Source organism: Microchirus variegatus, assembly GCF_963457635.1.
Source record: "Microchirus variegatus genome assembly, chromosome: 2".
In the NCBI taxonomy this organism is placed as follows: domain Eukaryota; kingdom Metazoa; phylum Chordata; class Actinopteri; order Pleuronectiformes; family Soleidae; genus Microchirus; species Microchirus variegatus.
The window spans coordinates 29975980-29998635 of record NC_139803.1 but is presented as its reverse complement, the minus strand read 5'-3'; the positions used below and the strand labels follow the sequence as shown (position 1 = coordinate 29998635).

The 22656-nt window shown below is 43.1% G+C and overlaps 3 protein-coding genes across 3 annotated transcripts; all 3 read left to right on the top strand.

Moving 5' to 3' along the window:
- Window positions 1-1379: 1379 nt before the first annotated feature.
- fut9a (fucosyltransferase 9a) lies at window positions 1380-2465 on the top strand (the record flags this gene model as incomplete). Its single annotated transcript, XM_083910228.1, has 1 exon — window positions 1380-2465. Exon 1 carries the CDS (start codon window positions 1383-1385, stop codon window positions 2463-2465), a length of 1083 nt encoding a protein of 360 aa, XP_083766354.1. The 5' UTR covers window positions 1380-1382.
- Window positions 2466-8044: 5579 nt separating this feature from the next.
- fhl5 (four and a half LIM domains 5) lies at window positions 8045-10092 on the top strand. Its single transcript, XM_083909850.1, has 6 exons — window positions 8045-8127; window positions 8225-8405; window positions 8488-8662; window positions 9236-9405; window positions 9492-9678; window positions 9771-10092. Exons 2-6 carry the CDS (start codon window positions 8244-8246, stop codon window positions 9920-9922), a joined length of 846 nt encoding a protein of 281 aa, XP_083765976.1. The 5' UTR covers window positions 8045-8127; window positions 8225-8243; the 3' UTR covers window positions 9923-10092.
- A 775-nt stretch (window positions 10093-10867) lies between these two features.
- On the top strand, window positions 10868-15005 carry LOC310941295 (transforming growth factor-beta receptor-associated protein 1; the record flags this gene model as incomplete). Its single annotated transcript, XM_083906446.1, has 11 exons — window positions 10868-11531; window positions 11705-11899; window positions 11986-12140; window positions 12561-12643; window positions 12719-13066; window positions 13425-13482; window positions 13560-13703; window positions 13918-14052; window positions 14136-14286; window positions 14362-14774; window positions 14859-15005. The coding sequence occupies 11 exons, from the start codon at window positions 10868-10870 to the stop codon at window positions 15003-15005; spliced, it is 2493 nt and encodes an 830-aa protein (XP_083762572.1).
- Between the last annotated feature and the right edge of the window lie 7651 nt (window positions 15006-22656).

Here is a 22656-nt window from a genome sequence, read left to right as displayed (position 1 = left end):
AAATCTGTATCATCTTTATTAGCCTCCCATGTTGAACACTGGCCTCAGTGCCGTCACCATGGAGACACTTTAACTTTACCACACACAGTGCATATATGTGTGATAGGCCTTGATCTTGCCCCTGTGGTGAGTCATGTTGGGGAGCAGGAAAAACACAAATTGCAGAACACAGAAGCCAAAAAAAATAATCTAAACTTTCCACCAGCAGCAGCAGCAGCAGCACACTTCTCTCTCGTATATTGATATTGAAATATTATCCCTCCCCCAAAGAGGAAGAGAGATTTCCCTTTCAAGGAGAGCACTCTTTGAAAACTCTGCACATTGATTAGGACCCAGTGTTTCTTATCATTCTCCTTGACTCATTGCTGTATTCCTATGTACGTAAAACCTGTCAAATTACACGCGATTGAACATCATCACACAAAAAAAGAAACGCATTAACATGGACGCTCTGTGTCTTAGTCATCGGCTCCTCAAAAGCACCACCAGTGTCACTCCCCCCCCCACGTTACATCCCTGACATCATGCATGAGCACGGTTCTGCAGAACTCTGTGGAGCACAGAGCTGATATCACGGCTGCTCACAGGAGAAGCGTCATGCTTCCTCTTTGTAAGAGGATTTGCCTGCATGAAAATGTATTGATAGTGTAAGTCTTTTAAGGAGCCATGCTTTTGGACGGTGGTGATACCATACACACATATCACATATGTCATGTGGCATGGACTAAGTGGAATAATCTCTGCATGTTTACGTCTGAAGCCAGAGAGCTTTGAAAAAAGGTCTGGGGGGGCCTTTTCTCCTCCATCCTCATCCTTAAGATGGCAGCATTCTCTTAGTCTTCATGGTATAACCAAAAACTAATAAGAGCTGGAAGCTTTTAAAACAACAACAGCTGTGATCAACTGCTAATTCTGCAATAAACTCTGTGTTTGTGTTTCATTTCTCTGCATGTTGACAGCACGTAAACCTCGATGTCTTCTCTCTCTGACCTGCTTCCTCCTCCTCTCTCTCTCTCTCTTTCTCTTGGTTTCTCCTTCTCTGCTGCTGTTGACGTGAAGGAGGCATCGTTGAGAAGAGCCGTACATGCAGAATCAAACGCATCTCATTAGGACGTCATTCTCCATGAGAGCAGCCAATTTTCCGCTTCCTATGAGTGCCGATTCTCAGTGAAGACTTGATCCCACCGTCGGCCACCCAATGTAGGAACCGCTCCCCCCTTTTATTGTCACCGCGCCCACTCTCGCTTGGATTTCAGCGTTCAGTTAAATCCACCAGGTTTGTATGAAGTCTCTATGAAGTGGACTTAAATGAGGTATATAACAGATATCAATGATTTAGTCTAACTGTTTCTTCTTGCTTCTCTACCTTCTCAGAACAGAGTATGCCATCTGCACCTTTCCACAGAATCCTACGACCCCTTCTGCTCGGCACATTCATCCTGGGATGCTTCGTCACTCTGTTTTTGATGTATTTTAAACCGTCCACCAGCTGGCTGTCAGGTCCCGTCGAGTCCACCGTGTCCACCGACCGCGTCAGCAGCCTCTTCTCCACCAAGAGCGACAAGAACGTGACCACGGTGCTCATCTGGCTCTGGCCCTTTGGACAAACCTACGACCTGGGCGTGTGCAGCTCTCTGTTCAACATCGACGGCTGCTTCATCACCGCTGACAGGAACCTCTTCAACAAGTCCGATGGGGTCATCATCCACCATCGAGACATCTGCACCGACCTGTCCAACCTGCCGCCGATGCAGCGACCATCCTTCCAGAAGTGGGTATGGATGAACCTGGAGTCGCCGTCGCACTCGTCCCAGCTGCCCGGGATCGAGAACCTGTTCAACCTGACGCTCAACTATCGTCAGGACGCTGACATTGAAGTGCCTTACGGGTCCATCATCGCAGCAGAAGGTGACGAGGACTTTGTCCCGCCCAGCAAAAACAAGCTCATCTGCTGGATTGTGAGCAACTGGAACCAGGACCACGTGCGGGTCAAGTACTACAACGAGCTGTACAAACACATCGAGGTTCACGCGTATGGACAAGCCTTCGGGGAGTACATCTCTGACCAAGACTACTTCCCCACCATCGCCAGCTGTAAGTTCTACCTGGCCTTTGAGAACTCCATCCACAAAGACTACATCACGGAGAAGCTGTACAACCCGCTCTCTGTGGGCACGGTGCCCGTGGTTCTGGGGCCGTCCAGGCAGAACTACGAGAACTTCATCCAGGGAGACGCCTTCATCCACGTGGACGACTTCATGTCGCCCAAGGAGCTGGCCGACTACCTGCTGCTCCTGGACAAGAACGAGGAGATGTACCTCAGGTACTTTGAGTGGCGACGGCACTTTAAAGTAAAGAAGGCCTATTTCTGGGCAGAGCACACATGCCTGGCCTGTGATTACCTGCGGCGGCACAAGGAATATAAGGCATTCAATAACCTTGACAAGTGGTATTGGGGTGGATAGAGCTTTTAAAGGACTATGCAGTGCTTTAAGGTTCATGTTCATTGTTCTGTGTTTCTTTAGCTTCAGTGGCCCATGCTCTTCTTTTTGCCTTATTTTGCATTCTTTTTTTATTATTTGTCTTACTTTTTTTTTACAGAGAAAAAAACAAAACAAATGCACTAACTTGTGTTTTTTTATTATTATTATTTCGGCTTCTGTTTTTGCTTAACATGACAAACATTTGCTGCTATTTCTTTCCGTTGGTGTTGTTTTTATTCGTATGAAGGCAGTGATGTACGAATGTCCCTGTAAAGAAAAAAGAAAAATGGTTATATTCGAGGTAATAATGCGAGGTTGTCGGTTATTCTATAAATATCACTTTCTCTTGAGATGGCACACAGCAGCAGATCTTGGCTGCTAGCGGTGAGACGAACACAAACACACACACACACACACACACGTGGAAATATTAATGTAATATTTATTCAAAGTGAGGCATTATGTCATAAAAACAGTTCCATCTGTGCTCGTGAAGCGGTCATCTATGCAGTGTTTACTCGACTCAAATGTGAAAGTTGTTCAATCGTGTCATGTACATATTGTGTAGTTGTAAAAAAAAAATTATTGTGTAGCTGTGATTTTTTTTTTTCCTTTCTCCATATTCTTTTTTACATTCTACGTCGCACTGCTTAATCCAAACAGACCGTGACAGACCGTCACCACTTCATGTGGTCGCCCGTGGCAGATGGTGATCATTACAGCAGAGGTTACTATTTTAAACATGTCGTGGATTGTTCATCGTCATGTGTCGCGGCGTCACGATGGCACAATGCAGTGCCGTGAAACTCCCACGCAGCTCATGATGTGACATCCTGACTTGATCCAAGTCTGTAATTTTTAACTAAATACAGTGACAGGGGGGAGAAAAAAAGAAGCATCAATCTAACATATGACAGAAGCCTTTTATTAAGCTGCTTTTTCTGTGCTCACATCCTACAATTCCACCTGTTTTGTTTTGTTTTTCGGCAGTTGTTACGGAGGTAGTGAAGGCAGGTGTGAATTAGACCACGGGTCTGAGAATCCAGTGTTTGGGGAGCTGCCAGTTTGCATCATTTTCTCTCTTTTTTTTACGACTGTTTACAGCACGACGCCCTCTCATGATGATGACACTACAAACAGCTCTTCATCTGTAGATATCACACTAAACAATGCAACTCCGCAGCTATTTGACAGATGTCTTCTTGGTCAAAATCACGACACAAAAATGGTGTCAGGTTATCATTTTTGATATTTTCTCACCATCAAAAGGGACCATTGATGTAAATACTGATTATTTTTCTGATGGGATGTTTGTTCTAAACGCCATAGAGAAACTTCGTGTATATAAAGTGAATCAGCGTGTGGATGAAAAGCAGCCTAAACTAACACAGTTCTTTCTCCTGTAGAGCTCCTGTAGTGTCTGCATTTAAGGGGGAAGACAAACGGTGTACTGTATATATTTTTAATGTTGAAATCCTCGTGACATGAAGTCGTTGTCAGGCAGTGAATGTGGTGATTTGGCCGTACCTTTGTTTTGTCTGTCTGCTGCTGGTGCTTCAGTTCAGAGAGAGACACTTGAAAAGCACCCAGTCAACGGTGTTCGATTTTCATCAAGGGAGGCAATTATCTTGCACTGAAGGAGTTATTTGCAGGCTGTGATTAATTTGGCGTGACCCAAATGAAGAAGCTCTAAGTTCTGGTTCTTTTATTTGTGTGGAGTTGCCTCACTGGCTGTGCTGAGCTATTGTGAAATCAGAAACTGTCCCACAGATGAAACTGCCACTCATGCTTTCATGTTGTACAGTCTCATCTGGGAAACACAGCTATTTGGCGATTTGGAGCAAATATTACGTTTTTCATCCTCTCTTTTCCTTTTTTTTTTTTTATTTTGCACAAAAACAAACCGTGACTTTCTCAGCTCCTGTGTGTGAATCTGTGCGTGTGTCACAGCACGAGATGGTGAATCAGGATGTCTGTGGATCCTCTCTGACCCGACTTCTGCTTCAGACTGAAATCATCTCGTGTGGTTGAACGCGAAGCTTTCCTCCATGAATGCTCATTTTCTGCCACTTCACTGACCAGTAATCAGTGAGTCAATCAGTGCTTTTTTTTTGGTTTTTGTTTTCTTTCATTTTGCCAAATCAATGTATTTTCGCCAAACTGTGTAACTGTAGATGTCTGGTAGTGTCAAAGAAAATAAAAATCTGGATAAATGAGCAAAACAAGGATGCATGACTGGAGCTACTTTTGTTTTTGTTTTTTTAATGTTTCTGTTGTTGCTAAAATGCAAACCCTGTTGTGCTAAGCTAAGGCTGCTGCTGCGTACTTATTGCACATATTACTCGTTTGCTGGTGGTGACACCTTTTACACGACGCTACCTAATATAGAGGTCTTGCATCTGTATCAAATGTGATTTCCACAGCTGATACCCACGCTCTTCCTCCGTGCCATGTAATGCAGGCAGAGTTATATAAATAGCAGCCCAAAAGCCTTGATAAGTGATTGACGAGAGCCAAGAGATGGTGTTTGTGCTGGATACGCCGTGATCCTCTAACTGTTGTTAGTTACCCCAGATCCTCGCCGGCTCGCTGATATTTCTGCAGAAATCTCATCCGCTGCACGGTGAACTCGACACGTGTTTGTCCGTGGCCTCCACTCAGCGCCGCAGGTCAAACTGTGTGATGAATGTGTGTGTGTTGCCTTCATCAGTGGCATCAATAATGCATGGGTGTCAGTTGGGGATTAACGTAAAAGTTCAGGTGGTGTCAGTGGAGGTTTTTGTCTCTCTAAGACAGAGGAGAATTATTCACTTTTACCACCTCAGCATTTCCATCACAACCACAGCTTCACTGATAAAGAGAAACTAAATGCTATATTTCCTTTGTCGCCTTCAAATTGCTGGATGCGTAAGCTTGCAATCGAGGTTGTCATAGCAACGTAGTCGGCAATAATATGTCAGTGCTGTCTTCACAGCTTGTTTCTGCTGCCTCCAAAGAGCCACAGTGTTAGGTTTGACAGAGCATGTTCTTGTAAAACAGCAAGAGTAGAAAATGCTTCACTGTTTATTTATTTGTTATGTCAATTTCAAAATTGTGATTCTGGTAAACGCTGAGAATCTGGCGCAATTTCAAAAACTCCAGACTGTGAATTTGTGCTGCAGTGTTGGTGTTTTGGCACAGAGCAGTGAGGATAAAGCTGCTATTCCTGGATAGCGCTCTTAAGACATGATAAAAACAAGGTCTTCTTCAAGTACAAGCTTTAATCTTGTGATTTTGAATGCAGCCTTTATTTTGTCTCATACATCTATGACTTGTTGTTGTTGTTGTTGGTTAATCGGCAGCTTGGATTTCACTCTTAATCCAGAATCTCCGTGCCGGACGGAGGAACGCTTAACATTTTAAGGAGATGTGAATTCCCGGGAGTCAACTACTTTCACTCCTCTTTAGCGGCGCAGATCAGATGTCTGGCTCAGTCACAGCACTTGTCACCCGTGCATACCACGACTCACTTTGCCTCACAGGGCCTCCCTGAAGGGGTGTAAGGTTCTGTAAGATTGTAGACCTAATAGATTGTATCTGCTCATCCCCAGGAAGCCCCTGTGTGGCTATCCTGTTCAGCTGAATGAAACCATGTTGAAAGCAGGATCTGCGCGTCGCAGAAGACGAGCCCGAGCCTTCTCAAAGAACCAGGTCTGTGTGAGACCTCTCATTAACTACAAGAGCGGCCTCTCCTCTCAACCTAATGGAGCCCACTTATGCTGTCATCGCCATGCCAACGGTTGTCAACCCTGGTGCGCTGAGGCTTTTGTCCTCCAAAGAAACTGCGACTGTGTCGCGTTGATCTGTCTCAGTCTGCAACGAGTCAACACCTCAAAGGAGCCACCAAAGTAAATGCTTCTCTTCTTCTCAGAGATCATTTCATGAAGAGCGAGAAAACAGCCACTGACACCTGATTGTAAAGCCTGAATACGTTAAGATAAGAGGATATCTGAGTCCAGGTCAAATAAAGGCCTATTTATTGGGGCGAGACAGGCCGCATACGAAGTCTGCTGGCAGCTGCTCACTGGGCGACTTCAGAGGATTAAGCAGGCAAAAAGGAATATGCAAGATCAGCAGGCTTTTTGCTCTGCAGCGTTGGCACCGTGTGGTGCAGAGAGGTTCATAATCCACCAGACAAAGATCAGCACCTGTTCTCTATCAGATCACAGCAGTTATATCTATACAGGATCAAAAAAAAACACACAAACACGCATGCATGACTACAGATTAAACGCGACAGCATAAACACAACATACAATAATCTCTGCTCTGATGCCACACGTTGAGATGCAATTTATTTTGCTCCATTTTCATATTGTGAGAGATGAGTTTTTGTTTGTTTGAACACATGCAACAAAGATTAGAAGAATTTGACTTCAAGGGCAAAATATATGTTTATTTAATCCATAGGCTCCAGAACTTGTTAAATGACATCACACTAGTGTTACTGATATGATTAACTTTGTGCTGAAAGGACGACATGACAACATAACAAACGTCTTGTAGGTCAAAAATAACACGATCCTTAAGAGGTTTGTAAAAACCACCAAAGAGCCATGTTCCAAAATAATCTGCTTGTCCAAAGAGGGACCTCAGTGTATTTGTGATCAGATTATATTTTTTACGAGATGACAGAGGTCACGCAGTCAGAGCTACAGAATTCCTCTCCACCTCATCCCTGTCACTGACCTTCCTCTGTGTGTATACAAGGGATTAAGCGTGTGGGCTGGGCTGGTGGTCTTCCCAGGCTATTTATATGAAGACGTCCACTCGCTGATCCTTTCCTGAAAACTGATATGAACACATGCTACAATAATCAAACATAAACTGACCACTGTCAGTCAAAGTTAAGGTAGAAAAGTATTTATTTGTTCTGTGAGTGGATATCAGAGTGGATGATTGAACTCCAACATTAAACACTTTATGATGATACAGTCTCAGTCTCTGTAAGAAAAACAGCATTTTAATGAAGTTATCGCTATTAATCCGTCATTTCTGCTTCTCCTCTTTCATGTCATTGTGGACGGATTGAACATCCACAGGCCTGCACAGTTTCCCGTGCTCTGAGGAGCTGCCAAAGCACTCACAATAGCCACTGAGAGGCTCTGGCACTGTGGTTCAGTACCTGGCAAACACTCCTCTAAGCCATCTGCAACTGTTTGTGTGTTCGACAGCGATCGGACAAATGCCACAAGCATGTCCAGACGTGGCCAACCGCTCCTACTGTAGCAATGATATCCAAACAGATATGTGACTGATGATGGGATTATATTTCATGTTTTAAATGATATGAAATGATCTGCGTCGACATAGAACTCTGTGTAATCCGTCGTTTGCATTTCCCCGTTGCTTCAGGATAAATCTACGATGGTTGAAATCACTTCAAAGTGCTCAGTGATGTGTTGCCCACCAGTTCCCTTAAAAGGTGCAGAATGATGCAGTGGAGCGCGTCCATTCTCCCCGGAGATTATCACTAATATGAGAGACAGTATTTATAGACGATGGCCCACAGTGGATACCTCACTGCTTTTCATCCCTGCCCCTGTGACTGCTCTCTCTCTGCTCTGCAGACCCCAGCTTTAGCCTCATCCTCATATCCATTGAGGTAGAGACTCTTGTGAAAGAAGTGCAGAACATTTCTTCCTTGCCTGGACTACAGCGCGGTGTTTTCCTGTCCCTTTTTTTTTCTCTTTGACCTGCAGCTAAGAAAAGCAAACAACAATGTCCACCGGCGACCGCTTCGACTGCCATTACTGCAAAGATTCCCTGCTGGGGAAGAAGTACATCATGAAAGAGGACACACAGTACTGCACCAAGTGCTATGAGAACCTGTTCGCCAATTGCTGTGAGGAATGCTCTGTGCCCATTGGCTGTAACTGCAAGGTAAGAAAACGTGCTGTTATTCCCACATCAATCTAACCTTAGTGTCCACAAGTGCAATTTAATAACGTGTCAAACTCTACAGGACCTGTCCTACAAGGATCACCACTGGCACGAGCAGTGCTTCAAGTGTGCCAAGTGCAGCCGCTCTTTGGTGGAAAAGGCCTTTGCTGCAAAGGACGATTTGCTGCTCTGCACCGAATGCTACGCTAATGATTACTCGTCCAAATGCACCACCTGCAAGAAAACCATCATGCCAGGTACGTCGTCGTCGTACACGGTCACATTTACTGTCATTCAGTCATGACCTTTTTGCACTCACTGACCCTTAAAGTTCGTTCATAAATCTGAACATAAAACTTCTGAGCTTGGAGATAAGATGGATTGTGAGTTTGTCTCTCAGCTGATCGACAAATACAAAGCTACTAAGATTGCAGATGTGGATGCAGTACACAGATCTGTACACATGTAAATGAATCCTTTCTTGAATGAATCCAACTTTGAGACGCAAAACAACATAAACAGAGGGCAAAAACAAAGACACACATGAGTTTATTGTGGGAACTGTTTAGGTAAAACAGTCGACGATGCCTGCAGATACACATGCTCTTGTTTCCATGGAGCTGTAAAGAAAGAAAAAAGTAAAAAATAGAAGTACACAAAACACTGGACAGCAGCTTCAGTTTCATCCTCTCCCCAAATTCTTACCAGGATGATTAAGATTACACTGTCCCTGCCTGAAGATAAAGCAGCAGGACTGTTTCAGGTCGCTGTGTTTTCCTGTCATGGAGGCGCCATATGCTGACTAAGCTGCTCTCATCCCCGTGTGCCAGGTTCCCGCAAAATGGAATACAAGGGGAACAGCTGGCATGAGACCTGCTTCCTGTGCCACCGCTGCCAGCAGCCAATAGGAACCAAGTCCTTCATCCCCAAAGATGCCGGCTACTTCTGTGTGGCCTGCTTTGAGAAGCAGTTTGCCTACCAGTGCTGTGCCTGTAAGAAGGTAGGATCACAGCCAAGTGTTTTCACTGCAGCAGACAGCAGTCAACCATATATGACTGAATGTCACTGAGTGTCTTCTTCTTGTAGGCCATCACAACAGGTGGAGTGACTTACCAAGACAAGCCCTGGCACCGCGAGTGCTTCCTGTGCATCGGCTGCAGAAAGCAGCTGTCGGGTCAGCGCTTCACCTCCAGGGAGAACTACCCGTACTGCTTGGACTGTTTCAGCAACCTGTACGCGAAGAAGTGTGTGGGCTGCACCAAGCCCATCACCAGTGAGTGACATTTTTTTATTTTCATTGATGCAGGACCTGTCTGATAAACAAGGTGCAAAAGCACTGAACTTGTGTGTGTTTGCTGTCTGCAGGCCTGGCCGGGGCTAAGTACATCTCGTTTGAGGAGCGCCAGTGGCACAGCGAGTGTTTCACCTGCATGCACTGCGCCATGTCGCTGGTGGGGCGCGGCTTCCTCACGCAGCGGGACAACATCTTGTGCACCGACTGTGGCAGGGAGAAGTGAGAAGGAATTGCCAGGAATGCTCGATGTTCTGATAGAGGTTCTCTGTGTTCATGGATAACCTGTGATGTTTTCATATAGATGAACATGTATCTTTAAAGATGTATGCTTCTCTCATCTGAAATACTCAACTTTCCAAAGATTGCTCCAATAAACACCTGCACATGTGCATCAGGCTGAGCTGGATGTCAGGTTAGGCTCTGTATGTGTTGTCTTATTCGCTGCACTGATGCCATCCAGGGGAGTGTGCGTGCATCTGTTTATATGAGATTCCTCAGAGGAGACAGACAACGCAGGGTTCAAAAATAACACTAGCTGTGGTTGTGGAAGGTTTAAATTCCACATCTTTTATGGTCACATTGTCCGATGTCAGCAGCCCTTCAGACGATCACCGCTGTAAAACAAACCTCTGTTGTGCCTTGGTTGCCTCTTGACCTCAACTCAAAGCACACTGTAAACAACAATATAGTGCAACTATATACGGTTTTTATCAGCAGGTCACTTGCTCTCCTACTTGTCCATTATCCGCTGACCAAAGCCACCACTTTGTCCGTGCACAAGCCAAGAATGCATGGGGCTGTAAATACTGTTGCCTCCAAATTATCCGTCTTCTTCACCGCTCCTTTTTCATTCTTGTAAAAGCTGCTTTTCTTGGTGGATGAGTTGTGTAAGTGTCCTCACATGGCAGGATGAGCAACACAAAGTGCTGACACAGACTTCCAGGCAGGATGCAGTCACATGGGGAGGTGAAACTACTTAATCTCTCGCACTTAATGTTGTGAAGGATCCAGAGAAGAAGGGGGGGGACAAGAGCGAGGTAGGGAAATCTTTATTTTATTTCACTAAGGAGCAATGTTTTTGATTTGGGCAGATTAGAGAGAAAGAGGAACTCTGTTTTCGCGTTGGAGAGCTGTTATTTTTTAATTACAAGAGTAATAAACTTCTGCAATGGCTTTTAAAGCGTTCATAAAAACACATGTCTACACGAAACAAGAAGCCTCAAAAGCGAAGGACAAAAGCAGCATCCAGTGCCTTGAGTGCTATGATCGAAATGTGTATGTCGGGAGCAAGAATGCGACAGTGCAGCACCTCATCCTGAGTCCTGACCACGACCAAACCAGAGATGGCAGAACCAAAAAACTGGGATCAAACAATCCTGTCGTCCAGCTGAGAGCAGTCCCACTCTTCAATCATCTGCTGGTTTTGTGGGATCGAAGCGTCGTTGCCCTCAACATGTTCTCCTTAGATCCTGTTCCTGCTCTGAAGAAGATCCAGCACGTGTCTTTGTTTGAGGTGAGCGAGTCGTCGTCCACAGGTCAGGGAGGAAGTGTGAGCATGGTGACGTCCTCCAGCCGCAGGAAAGTCATCCACATACACGTGGTGGGAGTGGACAGGTGGGAGGTCGTAAAGGAAGTGCCACTGCTTCAGGATCCTTTGGCCCTGGCAGTCGATGGCACTGTTCTGTGTTTAGCCACCTGTGACAGGTATCTCCTTTGTGATGTGGAGACTGGGAGAGGTGACGAGCTTTTTCCTCACAACCACAACAGACAGCGCATCGTCGTGACCTCAGCGGGGCGAGGGGAATTCCTCCTGAATGGGCCTGAATCGCTGGGTAAGCACTGCCAACATATTTATGGTACATTTTGTTCTTCAGGCAGCCAAGTATAGACATCTCCACGCATCACAGAGGGTTGCCTTTCCAAAAACATCTCATATAAGCTCCCCATAAGCCAGGGGATATTTGTTTTGCCAAGTTATAATACCGTCACCACCATTGTCCCTCAGGCATGTTTGTGATGAAGACAGGGACTTGCCAGCGTCCTCCCCTGCAGTGGTCTCCGGACGTGCTGGCAGCCAAAGTGTGTTTCCCTTACGTCGTCACCATGCAGCCCCACATGCTCTCTGTCTACAGCGTTCTAGATCAGCAGTGCAAACAGACTGTGAGTCTCCACGGAGCCAAGGGTCTGCTCTCCACACCAGGTAAACCAGGCAGAATCATCTGGCAGATGTTGAAAAGTGTGGTCTTCTTTTAAATCTTTTAAAAGATGGTGATATCTCCCCCTCAGGTGGTGTGATCGTGTTCACAGAGAGAGAACTCTTCAGCCTGTGTCTGGTGCCGCTGGAGGAGCAGATCCAGGCGCTCGTAGGACAAGAGAAGGTCGAGGAGGCCTTGCTGCTGCTGAATGGTGTTCAGAGCGAGCGTCCACTTGACTCATACAAGGTGAAAAGTACAACATAAACATCTCCCTGCTCTCAAATCAAAAGTTTACAACACAATATCCAACTTCTACCGCTTTATCCTCCACATGAGGGTCACGCCAGTCCATCACAGGCCAAAGAACATGCAAACTCCATGCAGAAAGGCCATTTTAACATCATGCAAATGTTAAAACAGCATGCTATATAGCATATTAGCATGCTATTTAGCAGGTTTGAGAGGGGGATTTGTTTTCAATCCAACTGTCTCCACAATCACAGCTGTTTTATTTCAACTACATTTTATATTGAGGTTTTTTTTTATTGTCCTCGGGTGTAAAAATGCGTTGCCCCAGAGATTTAAGACACAGTCTGCCTTTCAGCTCACACATTAGCGCATTAAATACAGTGTTCGTGTCAAGTATGTGTGGTTCTTCACTAACAGGATCTGCAGAAGACCATCACGTGTCTCGCTGGATTTGTCCAGTTTTACCAGGAGGGTTTTTCAGAGGCCAAAGAATTATTCATGTAAGCGTGAATTCCCCCAAAACAAGTGTGTATAATGACTTTATTTATACTAAACACAATTCCATACTTGAACAGAAAAGGTGAGCTGGACCCCAGAGAAATCCTCGTCCTCTACCCGGACACACGGACATGTCTCAGCGAAGACTTCCACTCACAGTTTGACCACGAGAGCAGAGGGAGAGATCTCCAGTTGCTCTGGCAGAAGGACGCAAACACACTTCATCACTACCTGACCTTCCTGGGAGACTTCCTCAGAGCAGTCAGGGGGACGGAGCAGGACCTGAAGGGCTCAGCAGAGGTGGACTGCGCCCTCCTGAGGCTGTACGCAGAACTGGGAGATGCTGACAATCTGCAGCAGCTTGTGATGTCTCCTAATGAGTGCAGGCTGGACTACTGTGTCCCTGTTTTGGAGCAATATAAAAGGTGAGAAATAGACATAGATCCCCTGCAATCACTTGTTTATACACTTTTGGGTAACACTTTAGATTAGGGAACACTTATTCACCATTAACGAGGTGCTTTCTGACATATGTAAGTAGCATACTAGTCCTTTATTAGTAATCATTAAGCACGTATTCTACATAACCTCTACCTCTTTTCTGACATATGGTGTTAATATGTGCTTAATCTTTACTAATAAAGGGCTAGTATGCTACGTACATGCATGTTAGTAAGCGCCTAGTTAATGGTGAATATGTGTTCCCTAATGTAGAGTGTTACCAAACTTGTTATTTGTTAGAACTTGCTGAGTGTTTGCTCTTTAATCTCGTCTTATTTTCAGATGGTTTGCATTAGGTTCCCTTTATCAAAGTTATGGGAAGCAAACTGATGCACTCCAGGTAACATCCATCACTCATACAGTGTTATATTGTCTAGATGTTGTGTGATTTATAACACGTTGTATTGGTTTGTTCAGACCTGGGTGCAAGTTGCAGACGGCTCCCACACAGACTCCTCCTGCTCAGACGCGTACGCTCACGTCGTGTGGACGCTCAGTCAGCTGCACGACAAAGACACGGTGTGGACATTTGCAGACTGGACTCTGCAGAGAAACCAAGAGGTGTTTTTATTTATTTTATTTTTTTTACCAGGGTTTCATGCTCTCAGTGTGACTGCAGAGGGCAGAGTTGCACAATACAATTACACAGTTTGTGATATAGCCTCAGAAATAAATGGCAGCCACTTAATCATATTAAGTAGATTGCCTTGATTATGGGGCAATTATTGGTTATCATATATCATCAATAACAGTTGTTTTTGTTAATGTGAAAAAGATAGGAGTGCAGATTTTCACCAAACGTCCTCCTGAGGATCGACTGCAAACACAAGACATCCTTGTTCTTTTGGAGAATCACCCGCTGGCGTTGGTGTTGTATCTTGAGTTCCTGGTCCATGATTTTAGCAGCGAGGTGAGCAACAGCAGCTACCTCATGGAATTCCCTGACGTTTTTATTAAATGCACTGAGAAAAGATTGATTTGATCTGCCCTCAGGAGGAAAGCCATCACAGCCGTCTGGCCATGGCATATGTTGCTCAGATGCTGCGAGAGGAAGAGGAAGAGGAAGCAGATCTGAGGCTGACCAGGGGGAAGCTGCAACATCTGTTGTGGGAATCTGAATTCTATGACGTCTCCACTGTATATGGTGTGTGTGTAAGATCATAAATCACTGTAGAATCACCCAGAAGTTGCTGTTACAGTCATTTCCCCCTCATTTCAGAGAGAGTCAAGTTGACAGGCCTGCACAGAGAGAAGGCCATTCTCCTCGGTAGGAGAGGGGAACACTTCCAGGCTCTGCAGGTGCTCGTACACCAGGAGCGAGACCTCCAGGCTGCAGAAGCCTACTGCTTTAGGGCTGCTCAGGGCCGGGACCCTCAGGACCTGCTGCTCACCTTACTCCAAATCTATCTGAGCTCCGAGGATCTCATCGGCACTGTGGTAGACCTGCTCAACAACAACCCTCAGGCTTTTGATGTGGAGAAGGTGATCCAGCTGCTGCCGGACTCCTGGTCTGTTCAGCTGATTGCACAGTTCTTAGTCAGATCAGTCAGGGCAACCGTTCACCAGAGACGCATGGTGAAGATGGAAAAGGCCCTGGCCCAGGCTCAGCTCACACAGCACAAGGTCATCTGGGTGAGTTTTTACTTCAGCAAACATTAATGTGTCGTCTTGTTTGTCATTATTTTTCATACCGTTACCTTGCCCTCTTCTCTGCAGATGCAGGCCTCGAAAACAAAGTTCAGACTGGACATGGATCAGAAGTGTCAGGTTTGTCACAGAGTCCTCACAGAGCCGGAGTTTGCTTGCAGCACACATGGTGAGCTGATGCACACCAGCTGCACCGGGGTTCTTCCAGCACCATAAAGACACGGATGGACCAGAGAACGTGTCTACACAGTGTCTGCTTCCTACCTGATCATTCATCCTGGCCAGGATCCACTTCATGGTTCCCCAATTAGAAAAAGGAAAATACATTGTGTAAATAACTGGTTTCAGAAAATGTGAAAGAGCATGCTTTGCACTTTTTCAGGGCGGCGATGTCTGAGCCTTTTCTTAGAGACACTGTGGACAGCAATAACTCTAAAGTGGATTGTGGAGGACACTCAGGACTCAGGGATATATATTCACTGATCAGACACTGGTGTTTTACATGAAAACCATTTGTGGTCGCCCTGGTGACCCGAGGGAATTTGACCATCCGCCAGCGCTGTATATATGCATCTCCACCATCACGGTTTCCACTGACTGTGTATATTTGTCTTCATAGAGCTGCGAATAGAAAGTCAACAAACTGCACGTGAGAGACTTCTTTTTTAGATTCTGAACTTTTATATACATTTATAACCAAGAACGTGTTTAAACGTGAAAGGTAAACAAAGAGAGGAAGTGCGGAGTTTCCGTACTTAAATAATTTAACAAGTAACCACATGACCTGTCTGTGCTTTGTATAGAATATGAATTTTTTTTTCATTATGTATCATTACAGAACATCCCAACATGTTATCTGAATAATCACACACAAGTCCATGTGTCCAAATTACAATATCCTGGAAATAAACATAAACACATATCATCAGTTGGATGACAGCGGACTTTAGATTTGTCTATTTTTGTCAGAATTTAATCACTGAGGTTAACCCCAAAGCCTTAGGGGCTGGAACAGTGACTTGGCTGCGCTGCCGATAAGTTCTTGGCCTTGGAAAAGTGACTAATTGCAATGTAGATAAATAGAGAATAATGAGCATCTATTTGTGATGCTCTTGCCAAGAGTTCCTCCAAATGAGGTTCATGTAAGAGTTTGACATTGTTGTCGCGGAGGGTCAAAGGTGAACGAGAGTTACAGCGAAGAAGATGTAAATATGTCTCACTTTGTCTCTGCACTTAATTTGAGTCATGCATCGACAACCGTGTGCAAAATAAGCTGGAAGAAAGCATCATTCCAAGCTTATTTCTTTTATTCTTTTATGTTTTTGCAGGAGAAACTGCCAACTGAGCTCCTCCATGTTGGCTCCCTGTTATTTTATCTCATTTCAGCTCATTGTAAACAGCCCTGGATAAACAGAAATGTATCTGTGTAGAAAAGGCATCAAGTCTAGTTCCCATGTTTCAAGATGTGAGGTCTATGGTCTGTGAGGGCTGCTGTTTCACTCCTTACCCTTCTTGGACATCCTTTAGGGACATTAATGTTGTTTTGAACACTTGAGGTCATGCTGCGGCTCAGAAATGTTCTCACTTTGATGTTGACCAATGGCGTTAAGTGACCAAAAGGTAAAAATTCTCAGACACAAGTACAAATATACCAAAAAAGTAAAACTTTGTGTATTTACAAAGTTTGTTTTTCACTTTTCTTATCTGATTCAACTTGTAATCAACAGTTCAGTGTAGTGTGGATCACGACATGCTGCATGGCCAGATGGTCACTTTACACATGAGGGGAATGAATTGGATGCAAAGATCAACAGTTGGAGGAAAGTATGGTGGGTAACCAGACATTGGTCTCCTATTATAAATATCCATGTCACCACAGAGTCAGTGCTAGGAGGGAAAATAGGAACAGTTTCTTCCTGTGCTTTTCTAAATTTAAGGGGAAAAATGTCTGCTGTCTGGACTGCAGGACGTAATTGTTTACATGTTAACATAGTTTTCATGGAGGCGTGAAGGACGCACTTACGAGAGCTCTTTTACCTATACAGCATTTTATATAAATGAGTCACTGTGTCTCATATATAAGCGAGCCGCCACGAGGAAACCAGCAACAAGTCGAGTAAACAAAGAATATGCAAGTTGAGATCACAAAGAAGCCACTACATGCTTCAAATCACAGTATTGTGGTCATTAAAACCATAAACTTTGTATTTGTGTTGTTTTGATCACTGTGAACAGTCATTGTGAGGGTGTGTGTTTTTCAGCCAATCAGCTGCACCATCACAGAGCGGAAACACATGGCTAATTAATATGCATAAGGCTTGTTACTGTTACTGCTGCGTGTTTTCATCGTTGAATGAATATGGGCAAAGGAAAAACTCATTGTAGAAAAACTAAATCGTGGCTGTTGCAGCGCAGATATTTGGCTGTACTTCTTGACGAAGTCAGACGCCTCTGGAGCTCACTGCTGCTACGGAAGTGCTACGGAAATGCTACGGAAGAAGAAGAAGCCGCAAAGCATATCCGCAAACTTTCTCCAGAGATTATGAACCTCTTATTAACCTCCTATCGCCTTCTGGGGTGAGTTTTCATTAACGTCGCTAATCTACGTGATGTTAGTTTTCATTCGAAGTCACTTACAGGGATTAAAACATTTTTTTTTCATGCTAGACGCTATGTGACGTTATGTGGCTAACATTAGCATGCGTTATTAGCTAGCTCAGTAGTGTTGTTTTAAAATGTTACACACATCGAATCTTGTGTAATAAGCTGTAACGGGAGCGTGTGAACATCTGCTATTAATGTGACTGACAACCCAAACTCCTGATGTGCTTGAATAATGTGCGAATGATACAGTTTTGTAAATGAAGTATTGACTGTGATGCTAATGATTTAGTAACTAGCTGTGGATAAGCACATCATCAGACTTATCCATCCCCACTGCACCACAGAGCCACTTGAATGGATTTGATTTGATTTATATTAGAAATATGTATCTATATTTGATGCTTCTAACTCATTAATTATATTACCTTTCTTGTTTTTTAATTTTTTCATGTATATTCATATTTCATTTCATTCAGATTAGATAATCTTCATGACAAATATACACATTTTATGTTTGTTATAGTAATTTTGTGCGATGGGATTTAAATAAAATCACAGATTTTGCAATTATATAACATGAAGAAGGCCACACGAAAGAGAACGTTAGACCACAGGAGTAAAATTGTGTGGTTTTTAATATTAATATATTTGAACCATCATAAAGTTTTATGAACATATGTTTTCCAGTCCTTGGCATCAAGTCTAAAAAAAAAAAAAAAAGGCTGTGGAGAAAGTGCTGCCTCAAGATGATGAAAATTGTAGCAGGTACCTCACTAAATAAAGCCTTTGGGAAAGATGAATACACAATGCTTTTCTGTGCATCATATTTATAGTCAAAGCCACAAATTACTGTATCGTGTCCCTTGTGACGCATTTTTCAGTCTTTTAGTGGTTGCTGAAAGACAAGGAGTATCTTAATTTGCAGCCCTTTTGGTAGCAATAATGGTAAGTTTGTGGAAAACCTAAATGATTGAACTTTAATTCCCACTTTTACCCCAGCAATACTAATTCTGTAGATATAGCAAGTATGGGAAGAAATAGCCAAAGAGGATGATCAAAGCAAATCTTTTTTAAACCCCTAAAGCAACACTCTCATTTTCATGACTTGCTACCTTGAGGTTTGGCAGAATGCCACTGGGAGAAAATGTGTGGGGTGGCCCACTGGAGACACACAGGGCAGGGACAGTGACCACAGACTCCCACCCTGTCCCTGTCCGTGGACGCTTGGCTTATAGACATGATTATATACATCCTACTTTATGCTATAGAGGGAAACACCACGTCAACAGGGCTGCGATTGTCCACTGCTTGTTTGACTTTGATGTTTTCACTGAGATGGGTGTTTTCGTTTTCTTTATAACTGGCACATTTATGCTGCAAAAATGTCCTTTATTTGCTTTTATTTTCATAATCGATGACTCTGTGGATTATTAATTTCTCGATTAATTGAGTAATCGTTTGCTCCATAAAATGTCAGTGTTCTTCAAACCTAGAAAGGATGATGATCTCAAATGTCAAAAACTATTCTGTTTTAATGATTTCGTTATATGGAGCAAAGAAACCAGAACATTTTTTCACATTTAAAGGTGAAGTAAGTAGTTTATAGTGCCATCTAGAGGTCTGCTACCGCGGCCGTAGCAGACGAAGCGGAGAGAGTGGAGGCGGGACTTCCGCTACAAGTAAAGCGACGCTTGATTTGTTCTCTCGCGTTTGTCTATACAGGCTCCCGTAGAAACATGGCGTCGTGGCAATGCAGTAGCGGCCCGCGACCATGTTATTTTACATGACTTTTTGAAACACTACGAAAATGAAACAAAGAATATTATACAGCGACTAGACAATGCAGGAGCACATAATATGTATACAAAAGTGGATTTTGGGTCATATAAACCCATAAATACTACACAGTGTCCCTTTAAGAAGTTGAAAAATCTGAAAACGTTTTATTCCGATTAATCGTTCAAAAAAGTTGACGATTAGTTTAGTCATCGATTAATTGAGTAAATGCTTCAGGATTATATGAAATATATATGTACAATATTTTTCTTAATGGCATCAGTTTGACATGTGTAACTTTTTATCGGCTCCACATGACTCTCTCTGTGTGTGTTTCTCACTGTAGTCTGTTTCCGTGTCTGTGGAGACATCGTCTTTACATCATGACTGACGGAGGGAAGGACGAAGCATAACGGTGAGATGCCAGTGACTTTTAGATTAAGGAATCTTTCGGTTCTGTGAAACAAGAGCGAGGCAGTGATGTGTTCACTTAAAGCAGTGGAAACAATAACCTTTTGTTTGTTGATGCTAAATAATGAAAATTTTGTCACATATCTACACTTTCAACATTGAATTTCTGACCCCCTGATGATTTTAAATCCACAATATACTTCTTTATTTTCAACTCTGTTGGGTCGAATCCAGTCGGTTGCTAATTGTGTTGCTGTGCTGTTTTGCGTGGTGACATCGTGTGCAATGCTTTTCTTGGAGCTGTTTTTTTTTTCCTCTCCTGAAAATAAATAGCTGCCGCAGCTGAAACCAATGCAATGTGAGTTGACGAGAGCAAAGCTAAACAGTGGAGTTGCCTGGCAACATGTTGGAATTTGCTGTAAAATTGAGGGGAGTGGCAGATTTTGATTATTTTCTGTGGCTTCATTGTTATTATAAAAACAAACACACGCAGAAAAGCATTTAATTTCTTTTGTTTTAGGTGTTGAAATGAAAACTATGGGCCATAAGTGTGTTTTATTAACTTCTATTAGCTTCACTCAGTCAATCAGAAGGAATTTTTCAAGCCTCTAAATATAAATACAGAAATATCAAACTGTATTAAGATGTTTTTTAGTCCTTAAAAACACAAACATACCTCAATCTTGCCCTTGCATGTTCATGTCTTATTGTAAAAGGCATAAAAAAACCCTCTTAAATGCTTTGCTTATTATCTGTCGTTTTGCACATATGCCCACATTCCCTTGTGCCTAAAAATGAGTCACAAAAGGCTCAGGTGTTGGACGCAGTTTAAAACTAAAACAGAAGTGGAGCATAATTTACCGCCATCATTTTCATACAGAATATCAGAGGTAGAAATCTCACAAGAATATCAAACTTCACTCTCCAACCCAAAGGGCAGCAGCAGCCACAAATAGATTCCTGAGCAACTTAACATAATGACCTGTACTGCGTATGAGTAATGACTGCATTTTAGACCAGGAATGAGCCTTTGCTTTTGGATTTTTCTGGCAATCTTGTGTGTTTATAGTGTTCCTTTTCCAAGAGTGGAGGCGGAGAGTTAAATACACGACCCGAGGGGTCCACTTGTGGTTGTCCACCTGTTTTTCTTTCTTTTCTCGTGTGTCTCGTGTCCAGGTCTAACAGTCGTTATCTATGGACCATTTGGAGTTGTTGGAACAGAAACAAAAACCTGCTTGGTCAGAACCACCATCTGCTACTGCTTCACCGGCACGTCATTATCTGCTACTTATATTGTGTTATCTTTTAATCATCGGGACAAGCGCCGGTCAGTCGGTCTAATATAGATAGAGTTTTCAGACTTCACTGTTGAAAATGAAAGTGAAGGGGCCTAAAGGATCCGCGCTGTGCTCCTCAGGGTCCCTGATATTTCCTGAGCTCTCTATCTGTGAGGCTGCGCCTCATGCCGTGTTTGACATCACTGATTACAGAGCGTGGGCCACAAGTTACTGTTACTGTACCATGGGAAAGTTGAGAACATAGGATCATGCATAATTAGACATTTAGCGCCAATCCTCCCCACAGATGAACACACCCTTCACCACAACAGATAGGCCAGGGAGTTAAAAACGTCCCCTGATATCAACCGCGGGAGTCTAAAACGCCTTCTCTGTGCTATCTAAGACTGAATGCACTCTAACCCACACAATAAAGGCCCCAGGGGAGAAAGAAATTCAACACTAACCCCAAAACGCCTCTTTGACCTTCAAACTAAAGCATCCGCACCAGGAATCTTCAGTAATCTGTATTTAGAGCCGAAAAAGTCCCATGAACCATCATAAACTATCATAAACTCAGACAAATTAGAGGTATATTGTGTTTTAGCATAGAATTACAATTCTATTTCTACAGATCGAACATCTCTGGAACCATTGAATGAAGGTTATTTCAAGGCTTTCATTAAATCTTTCATGAACCCTAACTACCAAGGAGCGCAGAAGAATGGAGCGATTCTCAGCTGACGTGAATTGCACGACATTTCGGCATTTTGTGGTTTCATAAAGCAACACATAGCCATGCTGGAGGGTATTTCAGGCGTGCCCGAGCATCACCATCCAAAACAAAATGCAAATAACAATTAACTCCAAGCACAAAATGTTTTCCAAACAAAATGTAGCCGTAAAAAATATATATATTTGCTTTTGCAAACTTTTTGAGACATTTGTCAACCTGGTCCCACTGAGGACAGCACAGAGGAGTGAGACAAGTGAAGCCTTTTGAGGCGGTATCACCGTTTGATCATACTAAAAACATAGTTTTTATATTAATAAACAGAGGATAGTTTAATAAAAGCTGTTGTTTTTGTACAGTTTTCTTTTTACAACTTTGAAAAAGCCACTTCTAACACTTCAGATGGCAGGATTTTATCAAAGGCTTTCATTTAAATAACGACTCAAAGCTCATTGTCACATATTTATTAGTTAAAAAACACAACCTTGTATAGCAAACATAGTTTTTTCTTCATTTTCTAACCATTAAACTAATTTCTAAAACCTCCAAATGTATATTTAAACCCGATTAAACCTGAAAAAGCTCTATTTCCAGCGTCTTAACAACAAAACCAACTCAAAGCTCTGTAACTTAATGTTATATATTATACAACGTGTTGTTTAATGAAGCAACAACACCATGGCAACAGCTCCTACTATTATATATGTATGACTAAACCAGACCAAGCATGTTCTCAAGTCTCATAAAAACATGGAGGGGGGGGATTTTATTTTTAAATCCTCTTTGTCTCTGTGCACAATGACATTTAAGAGTATGTTGTAGCAACAGACACAACAACTGAACCGGTATAAATAACTTTATTTGTCTGTATTCTGTCACTAAAAATCCCTGTATCACTGCACTATGAATATAAATCATCACTTCTAATACAATTTTTTTTAACCATATTTAAATGAAAAGCCTTTGCATATAAGGATTAATTATCCCTGATGCTGGTGGTTAGTGATGTCAGTCGTATATCTCACAGCTGTCTGTGTTGAGAGTGTGTTTGATGTGTCTGTGCTCT

Bases quoted from the DNA above. Each gene is read 5' to 3' on its own strand.
- fhl5 (XM_083909850.1), top strand. From the start codon at position 8,244: ATGTCCACCGGCGACCGCTTCGACTGCCATTACTGCAAAGATTCCCTG. The intron at 8,406-8,487 runs GTAAGAAAACGT...CAAACTCTACAG, and splicing joins CCATTGGCTGTAACTGCAAG to GACCTGTCCTACAAGGATCA. The intron at 9,679-9,770 runs GTGAGTGACATT...TGCTGTCTGCAG, and splicing joins CTGCACCAAGCCCATCACCA to GCCTGGCCGGGGCTAAGTAC.